General features: G+C 38.9%; 1 protein-coding gene across 1 annotated transcript in view; it reads left to right on the forward strand.

The window, feature by feature from the left end:
- CEP112 (centrosomal protein 112) overlaps positions 1 to 25,986 on the forward strand; it is a 171,100-nt gene that overhangs the window by 140,631 nt on the left and 4,483 nt on the right. Inside the window, exon 23 of the mRNA XM_009283475.2 lies at positions 12,413 to 12,502. Coding sequence (XP_009281750.1) covers positions 12,413 to 12,502 — 90 coding nt within the window. The remainder of the gene's footprint in view (positions 1 to 12,412; positions 12,503 to 25,986) is intronic.

Raw genomic sequence — 25,986 nt, forward strand, 5'->3', positions numbered from 1 at the left:
TGCTTTTTCCTTTCTACTGTCCCCTAGCAGGTCTCCCCTCCGTCCTGAATCGTATGGAAATGTGCATTTGCAAGTCAAGTTTGGCATTGCTGTGGACTCATTTGCTAGCACCTGTCTCTAATAATCCAGCCTTCGTGGCGCATGTGAGAAGGCTGATGTCCCTTCTCCCTCTTTAACTTGCTGTTTGCGAAACCTGCCTCTGCAGAGGACAAGCTTATTTGTGCTTCCTTATCAGATCCTGAAACTAGATCAAGATTTATGCAACTTTAACAATACTGGAATTCTTAGTTCTTTCATACCGCACCATATATTGTTTTTCCTGCAGTTTATGTCTCATTTGTGATAAGGAAAAGTTTCTGAGTGTGCATAAAGTAGCTGGGAAGCTCTGCTCTTTGTGCTGCGCAGGTCTAATGAGAGACGTTAGTATGTAGCTGCACAAATGAGAAACCGGTGGCGCTTTAGAACTTGATCTGTTTTCTGTTATTTTTAATGCTTTTGCATTTTAAAAATGTCATCCATATAAGAATATTTGGAACTACTTACATATAAAAAAAAAAAAGAGAAAATGAAAAGAGCCTGCCTTGCTTTTAGATGTGCCAAACAGGTTTGGCAGTCATTCGCTTAGCATTGATCAAGTGTTGCTCACCCAGACAAACTCTTGTAGCATTTTCTACCTGCGCAGAAACATCCTCACCAAGCATTTCTGAAACCAGAAGACACCACTTTGGTTATTTTTCCTGTTCAGAGCATTTTGGGTGATGACTGAAGTGTATTGTGGATACCAAGATTTGGCACTTGTTGTTCAAAATCCTGAAAGTCCTGTATGCCTTGCTTTTAGATGTGCCAAACAGGTTTGGCAGTCATTCGCTTAGCATTGATCAAGTGTTGCTCACCCAGACAAACTCTTGTAGCATTTTCTACCTGCGCAGAAACATCCTCACCAAGCATTTCTGAAACCAGAAGACACCACTTTGGTTATTTTTCCTGTTCAGAGCATTTTGGGTGATGACTGAAGTGTATTGTGGATACCAAGATTTGGCACTTGTTGTTCAAAATCCTGAAAGTCCTGTAGAAGATAAACTGCAAAGATTGTTTTGGCTCAAGGAAAATAGAAGCGGCTGTGCTGGGTCAAACTGGAGTCCACCTGTCTCTGTTTTCTGGGATATGGTATCTGATAACAGATGCCCAGGAAAGAGTATAAGAACAGGCTGAAGACTTAGGGACATTTCCTCGATGCACTTTCATCACTCATGACGGTCTGAGGCAAAACATCCCCACTGTACAGTTTCTGGGCTTGGTGTACCTGTTGGGAGTATTTTAACTGCCTTGTTGTGATCCTGTGGGAGTTCCTTGGAAGAAGCAGCAGAGGGATATCTTGGGGATGCTGGTTAGGTTCACAAGTAACTCAACAAAAACTTCTGCTCTGTGGCACTGAGGTCCTCTCCTGTCTGTGCGTTTCCACGTAAGACTTTTCTGCCACAGCAGAAAGATCTGCTAACCGAGTTAGCACAGCCTTTCAGCCATCATTCAGCTCAAAACTGCGTCAAAAAAGACTTAACAACAAAAAAAAAAAATCAGAACTCCATTGAAATCAGATCTGCTTTGTCACAACTGTGATAAGAGCTCTTGACATTCCACTAAAACTGTATCTGAGACACAGCAATAGCTTTGGCAAGTGTTTTTCCCCTTTTCATCCTCTCCCTCGTTTGCCTGTATATAAATTACACCTAATTTGTTACCTGTATTGATGAAACTATCAGTGTCAAAAGATCAAATGTAGGGTGTTTGTTTTAAGCGCAGCCAAGCAGTTGCCTGTTGCGGTGATGCTCATATCAGGGGTCTCTACCTGGGAATCCTCAGTCTGATCTTACCAGGGCTGGCTTGGAGGGGCACAGACCCGCTGGAAGTTTGCAGACCAAAATCGTCCAACATGCATTGTTACTCAGCTGTGCAACAAGTGTGGCTTTTAAGGGAAGCTTGGCCAATAAATTTAAGCTAGATAAATGCTTAATTTTTTTAATTGATGATTCTGGTTCAGCAAAAAAGATTACTTTAGAACTAAAGAAATAGGGTGGTGTGTACTCCCAGAAACAAGTTGTGCAGGAATTGGAGTAAAATGTTTTGAATAAAAAGCTAGCAGAAGCATTTAAATAGGTTGTGGAGCCCGACATTGTTCTTTGCTACATGTGTATATGTAGCATGTATATGTCTATCTAAAATATTCTGTACTAGTATTCTAGAGCTCTAAAATGGAAGGAGAAACTTCTTTAGAAGTTGAAATAGATCTTAGCCATGTCTAATTTTGAAAAAAAAATATGAACTTAAAGGCTTTTAGAAATGTTTAGAAACGTTGGCATTATGACAGCAAGTATCTCTGTCATAACGTCATACGGTTAACTAGATCAGAAACATTCTGGGATGTTCTGATCAGTTATGTTAATGCGTCTTTTAAAAAGTATAAAGCCAATGCTCTATAAAATAGATACTTGAAAAACAGTTTTCGTTTTCCTCAGGCTAGTGAGATTAGAGTTTCATAATCTGTTTGACCAGCTGCGGAGGACGTTCTTTTTCATTTTTTCTTTTTAACTAAATGAGCTTCATCTCCACATGATTAAAAAAAAAAAAAAAATCAAGCTTCAAAAATGCTCGGTTTTCACACATACTTTTAAATGGGAGCAATTGCATTATGATGTCTTGTTGCAAATGTAATTGGGTTGGAGGTCATTAAAGACTTTGAATAAAAGAATTTCTAAGTTTCCAAGTGTGCATCCTTCCCTGTCAAGAATCATCCCGTTTTTGGCTTACAGACGTAATTTTAGAAGATCTTACTTTGCTGCCTCTCCCATCTTACATGTTTTGAGTGTGCAGGCACCGTTGAGTCAAGCTCGCTGTTGTTCAGTTCAAAAAGCAGTGGTTTGCCTTGTGAATTAATATTGTTGATTAAGGTTACTTTGAAAGGTATAAAGACGTTATTAGATTTCTTTTTGTCTGTGTGTGTGTAAGAGAATGTGTGTTATTTTAGGTAATAGGGAGAATTCCAGCAATATTGGGCAGTCTTGCTAGTTCATTGCACAAAATTAATAGCTTTTCTTTTGTTCTTACTGGGAATCAGATTAGCCTATTGATCAGAAATTTCTGAGCCTTTCATATTTACTTTTTAAAAGAGCACAGCAAAATAAGATGTTTTGTAAAGCCTGTTAGAAATGTTTATATTTCCAGGTCTTCATGCATCTGTGACAAGGAATGCATTTTAAGGAGACATTTGTAGAGCACCAGGGGTCTACTGGAACCGCTGGTCTGTCTCCAGGTGTAAAGTTTCTGAACACCCACTTAAAGTGGCAGTTTGGTGATAAACTTAGTTGGGAATGAAGCCCCCGGCGGTGAGAGGATTGCCTTGTTCAGCAAGTGATCGATAAATACACTTTATCATGAGTCAGATGTTCTCTAAATCATTGCAGGAAATTCTGCTCGAACCCCTGATGTTTGTTTTTGCAGAGCTGTTGGTAAGAATACAGCAAGCAGCAAAACCAGATGTTTTACTAATTAATTTGTATTCACAATAGCAGTTTTTCACTAGCACAGCATATCGACTGACGTGATGTTTTAGACATTCTTATGACATAGCATCAAAAATTCAAGAAGTTGTCTGAAAACGTTGAAGCCAACATCAGGTCTTCACAGGAAACCTGCTCCGAGAATGGCAGACTCCTTGCCGTTCCCTTTGATTGCAAAGTGTTTAATAAAAAGCAAATTAGGAAATGAAAATTGTCTCGTGGATCAGTCAGGTGCAGCAGTTACGCCTGTTCAGCATTATCTGTCAGACATTAGCCTGATTGGGAATGTTTTATTTTGTATAATAGTCTCAAAATCAGACTGAAAGGTTGACTTAAAAAATACCTGATGTATTTTGTGTGTGCTCTGAGGCTGATAACAAACTCTGCAGTTCAAGTTTTAATAACTAGGGGGGAGCTAGGAAACTTCAAAAGGTTCGTGATAAATGTTTTTGACAATGCGTCAGCTGAACATTAGGCAGAATCTTGGTAAATCCTCTCATAAGTAGTTTAAAATGGAGTTTTGAACTTTTCCTTCATAAGTGTATGTTTAAGATGTCATGGTATCTTTGGGTTTAAAAGATTCATTTTATCTGGTTTATGTGAACCATTGGTGTTTCTGTCTACACCTCTGAGAGTGAAAGGGGGAAAAAGTTCAGCAGTTTTCTCCTTTCAGCAACCTCTGCCCCTGCTCTTGACCATGAGACTCGTGGAGGGTGGAAAAAAGGAAAGGCCAGTTTTAAAGCATACTAACAAAATACTCCAGGTAAATATTGCAGTGAAACTTCTGAGCTGACAAACTTTCCGATGACTTCATCGTGACAACCCTAAAATGTCCTGGTAATAGACAAAGCAATGCTTGCACATGGCAGCTGCTTGTTGGCTTTTGTGGTTCATTGAGAAAAGCAGATGAAAGCAAGTTTATTACTGCTCTTTGAACCTTGCCTCCCTCCCCCTCTCCTATCACCTGAGCCACTAAAAACAAAGCAAAAGCAATTCCTTCCTTGGTTCCCCCTGGAAAAAATGCCTAACTTTACAATTTATACTGCTTTGTTCTTTGAATTTTTATCTTTGCAGGACTTGCTCTGACTTATGGCATCCTTTGTGTTTCAAAAGATTTGAGTTTATAGTGCCATGCAGTGAAGCCCTGACTCAGCAAAATGCTTAGGCCCTTGCCTAATTTTAAGCCTATGAACAGCTCTGCTGGTGCTATCAAGGTCTTCTAGGGATATGTGGCTAAGGACTTTGCAGAAAAATGGTCCTAAAACTTTGGTCAGCTCAACTAGATATTTACAGAAAATGCCGAAAACACACCGATATTTTATAGGAGCAAAGCAGGAAAAAACATGCATGTTGACAAGCCTAACAGTACTCAGGGGATCTCCAAAAGACACCAATGCAGATGAAGTCTGATGTGAAATAGTGTTAAGGGACTGCTCAGGAACTAATGCTGATGATCCACTCAAGAGCCAAAGCATATAATATACTGCCAATCAGTCTCTTGCCTATGAATTGCAAAAAATGAAAATAGTGTAGCATTAGAGCCTACCACACTGGAAAAATGTTTGCATATATGTTTCTTTTATGTTAAGTGACCTATTTTTAAAATTTTTCACTACTACTAGAGAGACTTAATTTTGTTTCTACAGTCAGATTATTCCCTTCCTTCCTGAACCCCTTTCTTTCTGCCCTCACTCCCTTTAGGGAAGAAATTCTTGTACTTCACAACGGCATCTCCTACTGGCAAATCTCAGAAGCAATATAGACTGGCGCAAAAAGGAGCTGCTTGACTTGCTTGAATGAGCGAAGCCCGCAGCTTGGGTAGTTTTGCAAGGTCTCCACTCCAATTTTGAAATGTCGGCAAAGTGGGCCAGATTTCCAAATGTGCCCAGTATATGGGAGATCACATTATTTCAAGTGGGAGTTTATTAATTCTGTACCTTTGAAAATTACCCCTTTTCTCTGATTCCTGGCTGAAGAAACCTTTTCATAATGATAGTAGAAAATGGGTAACCAGCTCTTTTAGGGACACATTTAAAAAGGTATTACCATTTGCATTTTCATTCCGTGTTGTAATTCATGTTACTATTCATGAAATAATATTTAATGGTTAAAATCATATATTAGGCATGAAGATTCCTAAATTTGCCGTTCTGTCATTGCGTAGTAGGACACCGTGCAGATTAGTCTTTGCAGGACTTCTCTTTTCGCCCACCCATACGTAGTTGTTAGCAACTTCACCCAGGCAATGAAGTTGAACTGATGGTAAAAGGCTGGGAGGACAGTGGAAAGAAAGTGTTCGAGAGATGTAAAATACTGCTTAAGGTGTTCTAATTTCTGTTCCTGAGGAGCAATAAAGCATAAATTTTCTGTACAGTCATAATAGTAATTGTAATGTTACCTATAGGATGGAAGAATAATTTGTGTTATTAAACACCGTAACTATTTTCAGTACAAATAATAGAGAGATTTTCTTTTCTATTGCAGTAATGTTGGCTCTTGCATATAGGTTGTGGAAAACTTTGTTTGCAAAAACAAAGCTATTGTTTTAACAAAAACCACAGAAATTTCGCCTTTCATATTGAATCAGTAGCATAATGAGTAGTGGAGCAATAGTTCAACATCAAAGGAGACTTCTTGGATATATAGTGTGTTGCAACAACAGCGAAAAAGTTCCCACCAGAAAGGAATTTTGCCATATGTGAACAGCAAACATATGTATTAGGTTAAAACCATAAGATTTCCTTTGCTTTACACCAAAACCAAGAGAGAACTTAAGTACAGAGGTTTTCAAACAGTCGTGCACTGGAATGCAGCATGGAGAACGAGCAGTGTTTGAGGTTCGGAGCAGTATCAGTGGTCAAAAGCTCTGTGAAAACCCAAAAAGCACTGAGGATGCACCAACAATTTGGCTCAAACATCAGTATTTCACTTTTTAAAAATACACGTGTTTTGCTCTGACCCATGGCATTACGTAGTGATCTTCATAGATATAGTTTCCCAATTTATTTATAGTAGTAATAAACCCAGACAAATTTACATAGCTCCATAAAATATTTTAGCAAAAAATAACAATTACTTTAAAAATTCTGAGATTAATTTTGATGGGATACTTGGCCTGCTTTCTTTGAATAGAGTTGCATTTGACTTTAAATTCTGAGACCACCTAGTATAAAGGAGAAGTTTTTGCCCAGACAGCCCATGCTTCCAGCTTCATGGTGAGATAAAGGTACTCAAGATTGAGCGTTTTAATGACAAAATTTTAAAGCATTTCCATTTATATTTCTGGAACAAAATTTGCTTCAATTTTTGTTAACATTCACATGAATTTTCTTTAAAGTTCCAGAGCTACGTTTTCTTCTCATGAATGGGGAGAGAAAACACATCAATGGATGTAATTTGAATGTAGAAGGCACTTAGAGGGGCCTGTATTCAGAATTATTGTTGGCACATGTTTTGAGGATGCAAAGTGGAAGCCGCCTTCTGTGGGCATTAGTAAGGAGATAATTAAAACTACAGTAGGTAATTATGGTAGCTTTTATTACTGCATCTTTCATTAACTAATTATATTAATTTGGTAATGTTTGAAAAATTCTTTGAAGATGAAAAGTGCTAACTGTTACTACCTTTAATTTTAGTATTAGTCTGCACTGGTCATAAATATTGAGGTCTTTTCTCGATACAGATGCACATCCATGTGTGCGGAGTTGCTGGTACAGCTAATAAGAATTACAGATGTATATCAAAAAAAGACTCTGCCATTATCTGGCATAATCTGATCAGGATGAGCAGTGACTTTCCTCCTGACACTTTTTGTTTCAAAGTGAAAATACATTGGTATTTAACATTTTCTAGAAGATTTTCCTTTCCTTGTAAGTGTCACTTATTTATTCAACCCTCAGTACCAGAGAGAGAAATCGTTGTGATCCCACACTTGCCATGGATGTGATGGCAGCAGGAAACAAGCTGTGCCTACTCTCAGGAACACACCAAAAGTAGGAAATTATTTGAGGTTGAAGAAGCAAAACGTCACACCTTTGTAAATACAGTATCTTCACAGTAATAATAAATACCAACTAATTAAAAATAATAATTATTTCAGTTTATGTAATTCTTCCAGAACTGAATTTTCTTTCAGGGAATCCAACATTTCTTTTTTAAAATATCCTGTGGTTAAAGGATAATGAAATCAGTTTTCATATATTAAAGACTAAATCCTTCATATATTCCCATTTCATACTTGTTCATGTGATTCTTAGAACTCTTTCTTTTACCAGCTTTTAGTTGATTTAGATTAAGCCCTGTAATTAATGCCAAAAATTTATTCCTGCCTTGAAATGGGATTTTGTAATGCTGGCATCGTACCTTTTTGTCTCTCTATGGCTCCTTGTCAAAACTATATGCTTTACAAGTGGTTTTGTTGTTTGGTTTTTTTTTAAAAAAAAACCAAACTCTTTTGCAGCCTCAGTCTGGCACCCAGAAGTCAGGCTGAATTCCTCCGGTCTCATGCATCATCCCAACATCTCTGCGAGCCACACAGGCCAAACTCTGCACCAACTCCACATGTGCTACTCTGTTGTCTCCAAAGTGCTCCAAGTTACCGTGACCAGAGTTGGGTTTGAAATAAACTTCATTAAACATTTTGCTGGTGATAATCAAGCCACAATAGAATGATAGGGAAAAAAGTGCCTACCCAGAAATGCAGTTCAGATGTTCCTTTCTCCTTTCCTATCAGCCAGTACCCAAACGTTTCAGGTATCACAGCGACAATGAGGGACTCATCCACCAGCTCCGCTTGAGGTCCCAAAATCTGACCGTAATATTTCAGCGGCGTAGTCCCAAAGCCATTAGTTTTCCCTTCCATCCTTCTTGTGTCTCTCAATGTTGTATGCGACCACAACATTTACAATATGATTTTATTTTAGGATCCTTTCCATTTTTATAAATAAATCAAATGAATGTTCCTTTTATACAGCTGTAATTCACCCACATTGTTGCAGTAGAGCTTATTATCTCATTTACATTTTTAAGTGCTTTTCAAAGTGTAGGATATCTGGGCTGGAAAGCAAAACATTTCATTTCTTTGTTCTCAGGCCAACACAAAGCACTTCCAAGGTCAGGTATGGTGTAGACTTTCAACAGCAAACATGTTTACATGGCATTTGAAAGCCGGTTTAACTGAAAAAAAAAAAAATACTGTCTTTGTAACAGTGATGTAAGTCAACTTAGCAAAGCTGAGGGACGGGGATTAATTCTGTACCTGGAAAAATTTAACTAAATAAGTTAGGCTTTGTTTTCCGTTCAGGGAAAAAAGCCTCTGACACTTAAAAATTGGCCTGTTTTTTTAATTTTTTTTATCCCTTTTTCTTCATCTCAGCAGTTATTAAACATAAGCTCTGTTACTCTTTGGGCAAAATCTGACACTTTGAAGCTGTAGAATAAAAATTGTATTTCTGAACAAAACAAAACAAAAACCATTGTTTAATTTTACAAAAGAGATGTTCTGTGGTGTACCTGGGGTAAGTTGTCTGCTGTTTTTAAGAGCATTCTACGTGACAAAAGCTTCTCTGTCAGATACAGGAAAAGATTTGAGGGTACTGGGTAACTTCAGAAACAGCTATCAGCATTCAGGCTCTGGCCACTGCGTTTGAAGCTTTTTGACAATAGAGAGAATTTTCAGTGTGCATTATTCATGACATCCATCATGAGTCCTCCTAGAAAATTAAAATCATGGGCAACAAACTTGCTTGCTTCTAATTACTATTTTCAGAGCTAATCATATGCAGGAATCTACAGCAACCATGAGATTTTGATGTTACTTTTTTTTTTTTGGCATGGCTTTGATCAAATACTGATCTTTCGGCTTTGCTTTTTTGTCCTTGTGCTGATAGGAAAGCTGAAATACCCAAATGAACATTAATTACTCATGGAACATCCTTTATACACAAAACTAGATTCTACAAAGTGACCGGTAGGAGAGCTGGTATGCAACACAGCAATAGTCCAAAAATGGTCAAGTTTGAGGTATTCATGGTTGATCAGACGAGTTAGTCTTTTTTTTCTGCCATTCCAATACAAAACGTACCAACAGCCAGTTATGATGTGATTGGAAAAGTCTGTAAACTCATGCAGTATATTCTGGTTTGGACAACCGGTGAATGGATAATTATAAGACTTGATAGTTTGCTACGCTTATATGCTATAGTAAAAATACCTTATTTCTAAATTGTACGTGTTTAAGACGTTGTCTGCTCTCATAATGAAACAAAATACGTGCGCTCCATGCTGGCAAACACTATCTAGAGTAGGTGGACCTAACAAAGACTGTGCTATCTGAATTTCCCAAATTAAATTTCTTTAAGATGCATTGCAAACCCTCAGATTTAAAGGAACCTCTCATTTTATGCTCTGCAAAATATGTTTGTCTGTTATAAATAAGAAAAGTAAAAATGGAGAAATTAAGGAAGGAGACAGCAGCGCACCCATTCTCTTCTTTGCCACCATGTGGTTGCTGTCTTTACCAGGAACAATTTGAGATGCTGTTTTGTATTTAGTACTTGCAGAGTTGTGTGATGGAGTGTGATACAAATCTGTTCTCTGAGACAAATACGTACATATATACACATATACTTTCGTACATATACATGCTATCTCTTGACCATCTTCAAAGTCCTGTGAAGGAGTGAAACTTGCTCTTGAGCACAAGGAGGGAGTCCAGGTAGGACGACTGATGTGTAGCGAGGTTTCCTCCCTCCTTATTTTTCACCAAGCTATTTGGACTGTCTAAGCTGATCACGTGGAAATAGCAGGAGAAGACGGGTCAGACTTTGTAGTTTATCCAAAACGTGCTCCGTGAATCTTCCTGAGAATCGTCCTGTACTGGTTACGTCTGGACACTTTGGAGTTACGGCAGGACTTTTGTCAAATTAATTGGGTCTTTGGTGATCTTTCTGATACGTGGAACGGCCCTGCTCCTTATTACATTTCTACATTGCATGACCTGATCATGTTAGTTTTTAAATCAAAGTATGCTTGTTTGTATTTTACCTTACAAAATTAGATGTACAAAAAGAAAACAAAAAGCCTACAATTCACACATATATTTCATTATATTAACGCAAATTCCTGGTACTGCAAGACTTGTTGAGTATTGAAGACCGGTTATATATTCAAAGCCTGGATTTCAACATTTCTCAGAAATGGTGATAGCATAAAAGTCCCTGAGCAGATTTGAAGTTCATGCTTGGGTCTGGTTAAATTTTTTGGCATCAGAACACGTAATAGTCTTATAGCTATAAGACTTTAAAGTTAACGCCTGGCATCACTTCAAAACAATGTGCAAGATCTATCATAAGTAGTCCTCTTATCTTATCTCAATAGCAATTTTATCCTGTAAATGATTTGAGAGTACAGTATTTCAGTGCTGTGGAAAAGAGCAAGGGTTTTTTCTGTTAAATCTTTGCACTGCTAGAACTTTTAATGATCCTGGTTTATGTATGGGTATTCTACTTGGAGGAAGCAAATGTTAACCGTATTGCATGTTCTGCAAAGTGCACTAAGAGTCCATGGACTGGTTGGTCTCTCCTTTCCAGGGCACTCTGCAGAAGGTCTCTGTGCAGCTCAGCTTTTTAAAAAGCAACACTGGAGGCACCTTCAGCGTCATTTATAGCGTATCTCCAGTGCGAGTCCCTTCCCAGGTCCAGTCCTGACTCTGCGCCACGCTTTTCAGCTGATGGGTAGCAGTGCCCTGATTTCCTGGCATACAAAAGATAACTCAAAATATTCCCTTTCTGCTGCCACAGCCGCCTCTGTGTTGATGTCAATCTAACATCCACATTGTGCGCTTTGCTTCAAGTCAGCACTTGCAGTTAACAATGCCTTTATTCAAGCTGACAACATCACTAAGCTTTTAGTAAATGTGTAAGTAAATGTTAAGTGTGTATTCAAACATTCAACAATGACTAGGAAACTTTAAAAAAAAAATCTTTGAAACTTTGTATTGTTTGTTTTGTGTGTATCTGTTAGAAATAACATAGACTATCAGTTCCTTGGGGCATGACTGTTCTTTTGTTAAGCATGTAACAAAAAGATCAAGGCTCTGAGGGACTGCCGTAATAAAAATAAATATATAAGCAGAACAATAATGACAAAATAAATGTGTCAATGCATTTTATGAGCCCGGTTTAGAAGTGATTATTTCTGAACTAAATAAAGACTGGCTAGTTGTGGTAAAGTGACATGATCATAATATTTCTTTTATTTATTGCCATTTATACTTCATTTGTAGATCACATGCTAGACTTTATTACGGGGCGGGAGGGGAGCCCCTCATCTCGGCGAGCATCCTGTTTCAATAATATGGAATACATTTTCACTGCAAATTCCAGACATGGTTTTCCAGAGGGAGGATTATTCTTCTGGCTTAAAGGAGAAGTTATTGGTACACTACAAAAGTGTTCCTAGGAAGCCCAGGTTGTACAAATAAGACGATAACAAAAATCTGAGACATTTGCAATTGCAAATGCAATTGTTGCAATTGCAACATTTCCATATCCCTTTCAATCTTTGAGGATATTTATTACATTTTTAGTATGACTACTTGTAGCTTATAATAAGATAGAACTACTAAGATTTAACTGCTCCTGTTCAGTCAGTGGTCCTACCTGTGCAGAATAACTTTACTCGGTAAGGGTGGCCAAACTGGGTCTGTCACGTCTTAGCAGCTATCATGTACGGCTGGAAGCAGCTGTAGCTGAAGAGCTGTACTGATACCGCACCGTTTTCTCAATCAGCTTGTTGAACGACATTACCTGTGAGTTTCTCTGCCATCCCGTGTTTCTCACCCGTTGGTATTGTTTCAGGTCTTAGAAGATGAAGTGGAAAGTTACCGCGTTCAGGCGCGGGCTGCAGAGAAGAAGCTGCAACGCAGGGAGCTGGAGACCCACGAGCAGGTACCGGCTGCTGTCCCCCCTAGTCCCCTTCCCTTGGGCAAGGAGGTTCGATGTTTAAAAATAATATCTTGCTTCAAAGCAAAAGCACATATTTTCCTGCAAAATTTTCAGCTAGCTTTGTTTTCTGTTTTTTTGGTAATAAAAGAAAATTAAACTGTCTGAACCCTACAGGCAAATACTTATCTCATGCTCTCTATTTCAAGTTGGTATTTCAACTATTCTAGCTGTTAAATGATGCATTTATTTTGAACTGACTATACTGTTTTAATAGAGGTTTCTGAGACTATTCTAACCTGTTGTTTAATGGCTTGTATGAAGAGAATTATAACTGGACAATAACTGAGCTAAAAATAATCTTTATTCCTGATCGTACGCATTCATTGTCCTAGCATGTTGTCTGTAAACAGTTCCATAGTGCTACAATTATTCTGGACACTTTCAGTGAAATCAGAGATTTAGTGTGCTTCAAGCGAAATAGTGTATGTAGTTTACAGACTAGTATTGAAACGGAAAGTCAATGATCTGCATTCAAACCAGTTTAAATTGAAGTATTCAGGAAAATATACAGGTGGTGGATATTTGAATCACATATGAATTGAATTTAGATTTCTAATACAAATCCGTTTTTGCAGCATTTGAGAACTTTGGTGCTGAGTAAACAGTATCCGTAACACGTCCTATATAAAGCATTTTGAAATCTATACCTGCAAGCATAGTAAGTTGGGGTGGTTGTAGAAGAGTAATAATCATTAATTTCAAATGTTTTTTCCCCAGTTGTTGTCATCCTACTTGCACATGGGAAGCCTCATTCACCCTTGGTGTTTACGTTCATGTATTTCCTCTCAGGAGAGTCGGTGATAAGCTATTCTGCTCTCTTCCCTCTCTGCCTCCCAAATCTAGATGTTGGGCCAGGTTCACCCTCAGCTGCAATGCTTGCAGCATTGGAGGAATTTGGTGTCATGAGTGTGTTGGCCTACAAGCATTGCACTTTGGCTTCAGAGAGTGTCCTGGGAAGGAAGAAGGAAAATTAGCTATTTGGTGCATGGTTGTCCCTCCCAGGGAACAGCACTGGCCTGCACGCTGTGAGAGTCCTCTTCCAAATCTCTTTTTTTTTTCTTTTTTCTTTAATCTGTGTCACTGCCATTTTGCTTTTTTCCTGACTCATTTTGAAAGAGGATCCAGAAGAAGAAACAGCAGATGACTTGTGAAATACAGAGGTAAAAGGCTAGACATGCAGATTCACAAGATGGTCCCCCCTTTCTGCCTTCAGGGTTCTCTCTTACACGAGCACCTGGTCCAAACCAACCTACAGGACTGTCCTGTCCACACTAAGTTAATGAAGGACTAGCTCAGCTGGTAATGTCCCATTCCCCAGTGTAAATGGAACAGAAATGCTATTTAAATGACACTGCACTACCCAGCTCAGAGCTTCTCCTGCAAGGTGGTAACTTGTGGTGACACTCATATCTGAGTTCGTCAACGGTCTTGTCTTTGCCATTCATCTGCTGGGAGTTTCTGAAGAAGCTGGAGCCATTGAGGATGTGTTTGTTTACGTGGCTTTGGTCTATTTTGCAGACAAACATTTTGAAAGTTTTTAGTGTGTCTTCTCTGTGACTGGTTAATCCATTTTCCAGAAGAAAAATGCAAAAATGACATCTCTGACATATTTCCAGTTAGTATGTCTTGGCCAGGCTACCTGTAAACATGTTCAGCAAGTATTAACAGTAGCTAACAACTCATCAGCCGATGAGGGAGTTGAAATATTTAAGTCAGTAACTTAGAACTTGCTTTCTGCTTTTACCAAATATTGTCTGAATCGGAATTGCATAAAACATCAAAATTTGCACTGGCGCTATTACAAAGGCCACTTTTCTGAGCTTTTACATGTCTAAATAAGGAGGCGAGAGGGTTAAACAGCTTCTGTTTTTCATTAAAAGGAAAAATCTTGTGTTTTGATTCTATAACAACAACAAACAAATGAATGAGACATGAAAAAACATTTTGTTGTGCTTTTAATTAAAAATAAAAAGCTGTTTCTCATTATGGCTTGTTGGGTGGTATCTTAGTGCTCCGTGTTTGTCTTTTTTTCAGTGCAATGTCCTTATAACTCTTCAGTCTCTAAGAGTGACTGACAGATCCACGAAGCTTAACTCTTTGTTACAGTAACCCTCTGGTGATCTCACAGAGTTAACCTTTCTTTATTATAATTATCCAGAGGAACAGAGACAAACTATCCTATAAATAAAGGGGGGAAATATGTTAGAAGGACTCTGATGGCAAGCCCTGAGCTGTCTAGAGGCGAGCGTGGCGCTGCACTTGAAGATGAGCTGTTGTTTTTATGGAGCTTTTTCATTCCAGTACTTCATGTTCTTGTATGAACTTGTGTTTACTCCTGTTTACTTTTTCGATCCTCTTTACAGCGTGAGTAGATGCAATCGGGTTATATCTCTGTTGTTTCATCAGTGGTGCGGTATGGCAACGTTATCTGAATGATGCGTTCCAATGCAGATGAACGTACATTTGTCAAAAGTGCCTGGGAACTACTCCCACTTTGACTAACCTGAATAATTTATCTTTTCCATAAAGGTTGTCCTGTCTCTGCTAAGCATGGTTTTCTAGGACGATGGTCCATGTGTTCAGTAATATTACTTCTAGATTGGAGTCTCAGAACTTCATCTTGAAATGCTGGAAGTTTCCTTCAAAAATCAGATGTCCAACTTCTTGAGACATACGTAATTGTATTCATGGAAAGTGGCAAACTAGCAGTAAATAAAGTGTAACTCGCACTTGTTATATAGTTTTTTATATATAGGTTTCTTGATATATAGTCCCAAGACAGTTAAAGCAGCCTGGGAAGGTTCCTAGGAAATTTGGGTGCGTCCAAACCTTTTCCTTGCAAAGCAATGCTGAAGTTTCTTGTATCTCAGTAATAACGTAACTGTGGGAACCGGCTTCTCATCAACTAATCCCATTTAGGTTATGTTCCCCTATCGTATACTCTTGTGGTGTATCACTTGGTTGTCTGTGATACGTGCCTAGATCTAATGTAAAACAAGATTTCTGACAGAAAGATCTTTCATTCTACTGAAAATGTTTCTCTTCCTTGAGTCATGTGGCTTTGTGCAGTTGTCAGTCATAGTTAAAAAATCTAAATTGTTCATACAGCAGACTTTACATCCTGTGAATGTGTAATTAAAAATGACGCACATCACTGAGAGCTTAAGCGTGTGCCTTAATGAGTCCGGGAATTTAGGCATGTGCAACAAATTTTGCTGAATTGGGGCCTGTATAAGAATTAACGGTAGTGATCTTCTTGCTTTATTACCTAGATTTCTTTAGAATACCTCATTTCATGTCAAATTCCTTTTTGTAAGGGTAATCACCCCAACTCAGTATACTAAAAAGCTCCGAGAATCTCTCTTTTGAGAATTCCATGCAAGAATTTTTTCAGGAAAAAAACCCTATTCTTTTTATTCCTTGTTCTAATGTTTTTAACTGTAGGGGTGGATTGAGTATGATGTAAAATTTCTAATTGGGGATAATAGAGGGGAAAAAGTTCCTCATGTTTGCAAACAACTGAAGTAGCATCACTATAGATCCTCAAACCATAGGAATACTCCTCCAAGCAGTCAAGTCACAAATAGAGTCTTAAAGGAGAGAGATTCTCTGAAGAAAGAAAATCAATTATGTTCAATTCATGAATATTACTGAGGAAATGAAGGAGAATACCAACGTAGATTTCCAGCCCTTTAATTTCTTTTTTCTCAAATAGAGTATAAAAAAGGGAGAAAGGAGTTTTCTGAAGAAGGATGTTGTAGAAGTATTTGGAATAAAATGGAACAGCTTAGTTTGTTAAGTGGATTTCACTCATGTTCAAATGAAAACAGGAGTGATAATTGTAAAAGAGCTATGATTCAAAAGCATTCAATGAGTTTTCATTTTTAACGTTTATTATTCTGACTTGCTCAATTTTTTATGACTGCTGGATATTTACCACATTCAGCCTAACTTACTGTTTCCATGCCAACTAAATATATTTGTTCTCAGATGAATGCTGTGATGCATCGTTCAGAAATTTTAGTTGCTGTGTAGCATGGAGAACTTCTAACATTTGCCACACCTTCTCCTTGATGGGAATAGTGCTACTGCCTGCAGATTTGTGGAGCTGTGAGTAAAGAAACAGTAAGACAGAGATAAGCAATGTATGCCTATGTCCAAGGTACGAGTCCCAAATAGTTCTTAATACAACGATGGCTGTAGGACTTGAGTAATATTAATATCCCTTTAGTTCAGGGCTGTCGGTCCATATTTCTTTTCAGATTGATTTTTAAAGATATCACAGAGTTTTAAATGCAATCAGATAAATTCACAGAAAATCTTTGCCCTCGCTTCCATCATCCTGCCCTGCTATATATGCTGTGGAAAAATCACGTGGAAGCGGTGGAGTTTCCTCCATCTGGAGGTGGGTGAACCACTGCAGGAAGTTTGGTACAAACCCAGCCTCTCTCCTGTTACAGGGCTTTTAGCTCACGTGCCCCAGATAATTGCGAAAGCCAGGCAGTGCTTCTGGGGCCCCTGCCTTGAATTTCCAGACTTTCTCAAAGGGTTGTCTTTCTCAGAACATGTTAGAGTCGTCTAAAACCAGGCTAATAAGCACTAGGTTAGGTATTTAAAAATAAAAGTTTGCTTTGTGGCCAGCTGCAGGTGAGGAGGATTTAGGCAGCCTGTGTTTTGCAGAGCCGACGAGCACTTTGGAAACTGAGAAACAGTCAGCACGCGCTGGAGGTAGTGATGAAATTCTGCCATTTGCTCTGGTTGCTTCAACTCATGTCACTGAAACGCTTCCAGAATTTTCCCCCAGAGACCCATTTCTGCTCCCACAGAAATGGGAAGCTTAGTCTAGATTTGAATGATCTTAGCCACAGAAGTGATTCACAGAGAGCAGCCCTTGCACTGTCACTGCCTGCGGACCAGGCGATTAACCCCTTGGGCCGGCAGCGCTGGCACCAGGGCTCAGCAGCCTCCGGTGTGATGGGGAAGAAAGTGAGAATCCGAAAGAAGTTTCCACTGTGACTTTCAAGAACAGCGACACCAAATATTGTCACATTAAAATAGTTCCTGCAGTTTCTGTATGCAACCAGCACGGACCGGAGAGGCTGCAGCTCAAGAGCATTTGTTTTTCTGCAGTTCTGCGAGGCTGAGGAGGGTCCTTCCCTCCTTGCCCATTCGCTTCTGTCCATCCATTGCTCTGCCGACACCCCAAGCACTGGGGTCAGGAGGGTACTGCGTACTTCGGCTGTTTTCCTCCCATAAAGCATTTCTTATGTGTATATATATTGTGAAAAATGTAGGAGGCAAACAGCCAGAGGGGTGTAGATCCCGCAGGCTGGCACCTGAAAATCTGCTGGTTCAATGTCAGCAGACAGCACATAGAAGATTTCTTTTCTAACTACTTATCGTGAACAAATTTCAAGTTTAAAACACTTTTATTGGAAAGAAGATGTTGGAGAGCCACATACAAGCAGTGAAGAATCTGACGTAAGCGAGAGCACGCTGGTCAGGCTGTTTGGCGTACACAGACCAAGACATCCATTTCTTAGTATGTTGTTCTCTTTTCAGACTTCCCAGTAGAGGCTGTTGGGGCAGAATCAGACTGATTCTGGTTATATCTGTATAAGGGACCTTTCACGGATATAGGTGCCCCTATAGGTGTATGGCAATGTTGATGAAGGTTCCATAAAATGACTACTGAGCCCAATTCTACCACTTTCATGTTGGTTAGTGTCTACCATACATGGAATTCCATTGATATGTTCATTAATCATTTTGATACAAAGGTGCCCCCCCAATTTTTAATTAAGATTAGAGATTGTTAGAATAAATCATAACTTTGCGTTTGACATTTTATATTTTGTATAGCATTTTCTTTAACAGCCTACTATGAAAGGAATGCGGAATTAAACAATATAGTAAGTTATACTGTATAGCATGAAGTTTCAGATTAGCAGAAGGAGATAGAAGCTGAGATTCAAGCACAGAAAAACAGATTTGCAGGTGGGATTTGAAAGGAGCTGGAAATCAATGGAGTTGAAAGTTCCCAGGAGCTCCATATGGCAGGAACTGTGGGAGAGGAGGCTCTCACCAACTGTGCAACTGTCAAAGGGAAAAGAGGTAGATGATGATGATGTACGTGTGGAAGTCAATGATCAAATGTTAGCTTTGGTAATCAGACACAACTGGAAAATACACAAGTATATACCTACTTCATAGGACAGAATGAATTATTGGAATGAAGTGGCCAGCTGGAGAAAGACCTTAAAACAGAAACTACAGAACAAATAGTTAAAAGGAAAAAGAGAATTTTTACCAAAAAAGAATAGACGCATATGTCAACGTGCAGGAATTAGAGAGTATTTTAAAATGTCAGTTTTCTAGCTCTTCGTCTTAAATAGTAGTGAATGAGAAAGAGATCTTTCTTTTAAGAGAGCAGTACATCATATTAGAGCGTCTGTGGTTTGCTTGCACATTATCAGTGAAGAGAATTTTGTTCTTTCAGAAGTGTTTAAAGTAGGACTACAAGGGACAATGGTGCTGGTATTTAATGCAGGGAATTAAAAAAAAAAAGAAGAAATGTCAATGCATGGAGGAGCCAGTCGGATGACAGAAGAGAAGAGCAGAGACACCTCATCTTCAGTGCGGGCTCTCAGCGATGTGTGCTCAATTAGTGAACTGTCCCATCCATTTTTTCTAGGTGATAAGGTGCCTGGATGGAGCTAAAAAGGACTGAGAAGGGCCAGTTTTATGCTGATCTTTAACATAATTTAAATTCTAAAGTGTTATTTTGTTTGCAATTTAATCAGCACAAAGTGCCATCGATCAGATGTCCATCTGGGAAGCGCAGCAGTGGCTGTCTCCTGCACTACCCATCCTCACCCATGCCCAAAGCTGAGCAGACTCTTACCAGCCGTGATGCTTTGTAAACCTGGCAGCTTGTTTTCCAGTTGAGATGCTGATTAGATTTTTGTTCTTGAAAGAGGGGAAATGGTGATAGTAAAAGTAGCTGCTGATTATTATCTACAAAGATTTGCTTGTTCACACAGTCAGTGTGAAAATACTGAGCCTAATCCTGCATGCTGCTGAGCTTGTCAGCTCTCCCTGTCGTTCGCGAGCACTCAGCACCTCTGTGTATCAGACACTGAAACCTTGACTTGCTGAACCACCCCAGGATGGAAAGGATTATATAGAAGGTAACACATGCTGGAATGTAAAACTGAAATACATAAATACATTCCAGCGGTGGTGTCAAAGATGCTTATGGCTTTATTTCAGACTTAATTATCTTGGTAGCGTATTAGGAATCGACAGAGCCAGAAATGAACACCATGTGTTTTCGGCTTTGGCCCAGCAGCGCTGGTTAGTGGTTCCTCCAGGTTCCTCCAGGTCAGGGGGTGTGAGCCGTGTCTGAGTCCCCTTCGCCCTGCGGAGGGGAGGACCACTCCTGGCACACTAATGGCCTCTCCGGCCGATGGAAGGACGGCATTGACAAGAGCTGAAAGAAATAGTGCTCGGGGACAAAGATGGCATCTGCGATGAGTCATTCGGAAGGAGGGGAAAAGAAGTCGGGGATCCTCCAAATCCCAGCTGGAACAATAGAGGAGCCCTGGAGAGGGGGAGGTTGAGAGAACAGCGCGAATTTCTAGCCACAACATTCCTGGTTGTTCTATGGTGTTGACAGTGAAAGCTTTTATTCCTCTCCAACTCGCGTAATCCCAAGAATGCTGTTCTTGCCATATGCAGCCCACTGGTGGTTTTTTTTTAAAAGTTTTGCCTGCCTTCCCTTCCTTTGCAGCTATGAATTATATAGACTCATATTGCTTAACTACAAACAGAGGATTTTCCAGGTGGGAGATCTTGGTTAAGAAAAGAAAGATATCGAAATACAAGCCACTGAAGTAATAAGGCTTCTTGGATGCAGGTTGGAAAAAGAAAAAGACTTCGAGCAGAAAGCTCAGTGTGCAGCGAGCGGCTCGGCATAACTGGGGGTCCGCGTGGGTTAATAAAACAAGAAGGCAAAAATGTTTTGGACGCTCAGATGGTTTACTAGCTAAAGACAGAAAAACAAAGAGGACAGCTATGGCACCAATTTATGTTTTATTGAAACTGTCACAACAGAGGAGGTTCTCCGGCAGTATTTTTTCAGTGGAGAACGACATGGTATACACTTGACAAAATAACTTGCTCAGCTGATCTTGCTTGGTTACTGTTTTCAGCTGAGCCAAATTCATGCAATTTATAGCATTCGTTACTTCTCTTAAGAACTTGAGAACATTTGTGTCAAATTGCATTCTATTTCTCTAAATCTGGAAGAACTAGATTTCAACGTATGTTTCACAGTAAGAGTAGAAATTCCCACTGCCTGAACTAAGAGAGGACGTGGACTAAAAAGCAGCGGATATTCGTGTTTGATTATACTGCAAAAAGACAAATGTTCAGGCCTTGTTCTTTATTGAAAAAATGGATACATCATTTGACTCTTCATTAGGAAAAATTGTTGGAGAAGATTTCAAGCTCCAATTAAAATATTCTCTTACGACAGAACACTGAGATACCTGAAGTTTAAGGAAATTTCAGATTTTGGTAGATTTGGTTCCTCGGTTATAGACATTGCTCAGCGTCCCCTGGGCCAGCTGATGGAGGCAGGGGCCCATATAGACTCGTAGCAGTTTTGTGGGAGTAGAGCTACGCTCACTTAGAGTTTAGGAGTGCTGAGAAGCAGAGGAGGAGTCACTGCAATTAGGGAGAACACAAACAAGCAGTGATTAATCATTACTTTGACATTCTTTGGGTTGTTGTTCGGTTTTGTGGTTTTTTGTTGATTGGGGTTTTTTTTAATTGGGATGGCATCATAGTAATTTGTCCTTCGCTTGCCCTTTTCAAAGTTCTTCCAGAAAATTACTTCAGCAGTCTTCACTTCACCTGAATGAAGTTGACCTATGCAATATTATTATTATTACCCTCATTTAGAAGGATGAGACTTTATTCTGAGATTAAATGATTTGCCTAAGGCTGAAGGAGTTATTTTTAACTTTTTGGTACCCTAACCTGTCTCCAGATTTATTACAGCAGCTCTTTCACGTCTTCTTTCGGAGATGTGTATTGCAGAACAGATGTATAACCTTTTTAAAAATATTTCTCTTTTAAACAGCATTGTAACATACCATTGTTTAAATAATGCAGGAAAGGATTTGAGAGAGACAGGAAATTATTTTTCTCATCTTACTCCCCCTGAAATGTGGAGAAAATTTGATTAAAATTAAATGATCCTAATTATGCCTTTTGCTCACTATCCTAGTATTTCCTGGCACACGTGGAATTATTATCCTTCACAAATATTACAAACAGGCAGAAATTAAGATACTAAAAAAACCACAACACCTTAGGTAAGTGAACTGCCTTTTGATTCTTATCTGGCATAAACAAAATGTTAACTTCATGCCCTTCAAGACAAGATTTATTTTTTTTAAAGGAACTTGAACAGCTCTTCTGTGGTCCCTTCATTCGCTTTGGCAATGTATACTTCAGTGTCTCATTTGCATTTTCCTTATGCTCCTCTGGTTCAAATCAAGTAATTTACAATTGGGAGCTCTGGAGAAGATTGCAATTGTTTGGGAGTTTTTTTAATTTAATTTTTTTTTTTTTTAATGAGAAGGGGATTTTGCACCAGGGCCAGTGTGTTCTGGATGATGAACTCAGCATCACAGACCTCTCGAAAGTAAGAAGGGGAGAGCTGGTTATCGTAAACCTGAATAAGATATGGCCTGGTTGTGGCTGTATAGCAAAGCATAGAAGAGAAGCAGAATATCCTCTACTTTGCGGGCTGTTCTTAGCACATGGATGAAAATGCATCTGGTCATCTTGAAGATGCTGTATTTCTCCTGAATGTGCTTAAATTGTTTCTTTGAAAAAGGAAGGAGAGTGACTACAGCGCACCTAGGTGCCAATGGGACTTGTTCCTGATCAGTCCTGTGCTCCCTTCTGCTTCTAGCCCGGCCCCACAAACATCCTTCGGAAGCTTTTAGAAATAATGAGTAGCTGCAAAACTGAATTGTGCCACTTGAAGACTCCTTGAAGTAGTAAAATTGAAACTCATCTTATGCTACTGAAAAGCATTGGGCCAGGCCTGGCTGCTTGGTTTGGAAAGCTCCATTTCGGATCTTTCTCTTCTGGGCATCAAAACCAACTTTTATCTCTTTTGAGAATAGTCAATGCCCAACTATGACAAGATGTCATTGTAGTCTGTGAAATTATAACTTCCCTGCTTTTTGCATCACTTTGTATAATTGTGTGAACATTTGTCTCTTCTTTTTTTTCTAATTTATCGTGTGACTAAGCATACATGAGCTATGTGTGGCAACTTCAGCTTTCAGTTGTTTCTACTGACACCAGAGATGATTGATGGTAAAACTTTAAACCTCATATGTTAGCCACCAACCTGAATAAACAAAGACCAGTGTGGCAGCTTAATATTAAAAGCTATAAAACCTTCCTGGGGGTTCACGGATTAAATTAACTCACCAAAATGAATTTTCAAAAAAAGCTTTCTCAGGACTGAAGAAAAACGAACACAACAGTAAATGAAATAGAGCTATCCTCATCCAGCAGACTAAAGCCCTCCTGAGGGCTGAAGAATTGCAATTTTAAACATCTCTCAAGAGTGCAAGAGGAGACACAGTATTTGTGGATCCTAGGGAGGCAGCTTGAGGCTATAAAAGAACAAAAAGCCTTTAAGGCACACACACACAAAAAATTTTAAAAAAGATCCCTGCAGACATAGCTTTCATTGGTCAAAAATAAGTGTTAAAAAATAAAAACCTTACCCCATTCAAATTAGTATACATTAGCCCACTATATGTTATTTTTCAGTTATAAGAAGTGATTCAGATTTTTGCCATGCACTATTTTAATCCCTTGGGTCAATAAACCTTGATAGTAACTTCAGCCAAAAGTATCAGCATGTTGTTTATGCTAATATGACAGGAAACAGCTGGGATCTTATTTTCATCTTATTGTGATGCAATTATTAGTAAGCACAGTTGAAAGTAACATATTTTGTCTTAGCAAACAAACAAATTGCAGTTGCATCCCAAAGAACAGTTTTCACTGCAAAAAAAGCGTGTGTCTTTTCTCTGAAATAGAGTAAGAAATTAGCCCCAAGCAATATTTCAGCTACCAGGGCTTGTTTCTCATTTTCCTTCTCCATTTTCAGCCGACCCAGTAATAGATCTCCCTACTTTAAAGCCCAGTACCTATTTCTTTCTGACTTTCCAAGAAACACTTTTGTCAAAAGGGAACAATCCCCCTGCTCCTTTGCAGAGTTAATAGCAAACATTAACAGCATTGTGAAAGCATGTATTTAGAGGACACTTGCAGATTAAACTATTAAAACCAGTGACCTGGTTGAAAGAAGACTGTTGCACAATTAGAACATTATTATTTCACTCACAGAGCTGTATTAAAATTTTTGTTGCATCTACTTACAATGAAACTTTCCTGACTTTCCTCTAGGAAAAATTATAATAAGCAGCTCTTGCTGTGTGCCTGGCACCTGAGGAAGCTGGTGTGAGTCCTAGATGCTCTGTAGGCATGGCTAGATCATGGTGTAGTGAGTTGTATCAGAGTCCAGGCTCAGCGCCTGACATCTGCATCACCTGTAAATGGAGAGCTTGAGAGCGAGTCAGGCCCCTGCGATGGAGTTTCTGTGCTGGTTGGGTCACCCCGACGTATTGGGCAAGGTGATTGATAGTCCAAATCCTCCTAATCGTGAAATAGATCTTCACTATTCAAAATTTAGGAAGTAAAAGCATTTTGCTGTTCTAACTGCCTGTTTCTGCTCCTGTTTCACCAAGAACAAATGTAACATGTTCAATTAACTGGAATATATGTTTCTGCTCTATCAAGGTCCCCGCCCAAATGAGCGGTTGGCTCAGAAAATATTTATCCTGGCAAAGCACCTATGCATAGCTTTGTAAGCTTTTATAGAAGTAGTAGCATAAATTTATCGGAGTAACTTTCAAAAAACATAAATTTTGATCACTGGCTTATATACAAGCAGAGTTCAAACAAGGTTTCCCGTCTCACCATTTTTTTTTCTTTAGGTTTGCGTAGTGGCATCACTTACTTGCAGCTCACAAGGAAAGCCTCTAATTGCCTATTTGCATAGAGATTTGGAGATTTCTTCTGCATGTCGGAATGACTCATAGAAAGAATTTTCCTAAAGTTTCATCAGATTGTTTTATTCCTTTTGTATTGATAATTGTATTATGCATAATGCGTATTTTGGCATGACCTGCTTTTTCCGAAAGGTGGTAATTGGCACATCTTGCGGTGAACTTTGTGTTCGGTTCTCACGTGTTGAAGCGTGTGCGCTCCTTGCAAGCTAGGAGCTGGAAGTTATAACTCATGGCTTCTTCAGATGTAAGACTGAAGTTTTGATTTGCGGTTGCAATGGGAGATTTAAGCAATTTGGTAACTAAAGCAAAATTAGCACGAAATGGCGTTGGTGTGTAAATCATTGGGGAAAAAAGATTCAATTTGAAAGTTCAAAGATATTTTGTAAGTTAATCTGATATTGAATCCCTTTTATCCTTTATTTACATATTCAGCTGCTAATCCAGAAAAACACCTAAGTACTTGCTTAATTTGAATTAAGCGGTTAATCCTATTGGAAGTTAAGTACAGATGTGAGGCCCTGATTCAGCCAAGTAATAAAGTGTGCGAGCAGTCCTGTGCGACTCGATGGACAGAGCTGAACCAGACTCTCTGTACTTTTTCCTGGGTCAAGATTCAGCCAATACAACCCCACCAGAGAGATACAAAGCGCAATCCTTCCAGCTGATCTGTCTTCATTTCACGTTGCTTTGTAACTGCACCGTTTACTCAGCATCTGTTGAATAAGGTTATGGACTAAAATGTCCTCCTTTAGAAGTAAACATTTTGGTGTGAACATCTGATCTCATAACGTCTAAGATATTCAAAGCTATTTGTTGGAAGTCCCATAGCATCAATGAAGTTGAGGAAGACACAAAGTGCAATGAAAAACAGTTGCACAATAAATAAAAAAAGGCCTTAAAAGCACCTAGAAGTTGAGAAATTTTGTAAAAAAATCTTGGGAAACGGTAATTCACCTTGTCTAAGGGAGTAAGGGGCAAATATCACTCGACTGAACTGGTTCAGATCCCACCAAAGACAAAAAGAAAACTTCTGACTATCAATTTGCAAAGTTATGTCTGTATAAATGCTCTATTGAGATAGATTTAGGAATGATGATTGCTTCTTCAGACCATGTCCCAACAAATGCTTTACTGTTTCCTTTTCATTATTTTTTCCTCCTCTCCATATATTTTTTATTCTTATGTTTTCTTTTTCCTTTCTTCTTCTTTTTTACTTCTTTTGCTCTTTACAGGTCTGTGCTGATCTTTCTTCTC

The sequence above is a fragment of the Aptenodytes forsteri genome, unplaced genomic scaffold (genome assembly GCF_000699145.1).
Source record: "Aptenodytes forsteri isolate BGI_AS27 unplaced genomic scaffold, ASM69914v1 Scaffold86, whole genome shotgun sequence".
NCBI classification, from domain to species: domain Eukaryota; kingdom Metazoa; phylum Chordata; class Aves; order Sphenisciformes; family Spheniscidae; genus Aptenodytes; species Aptenodytes forsteri.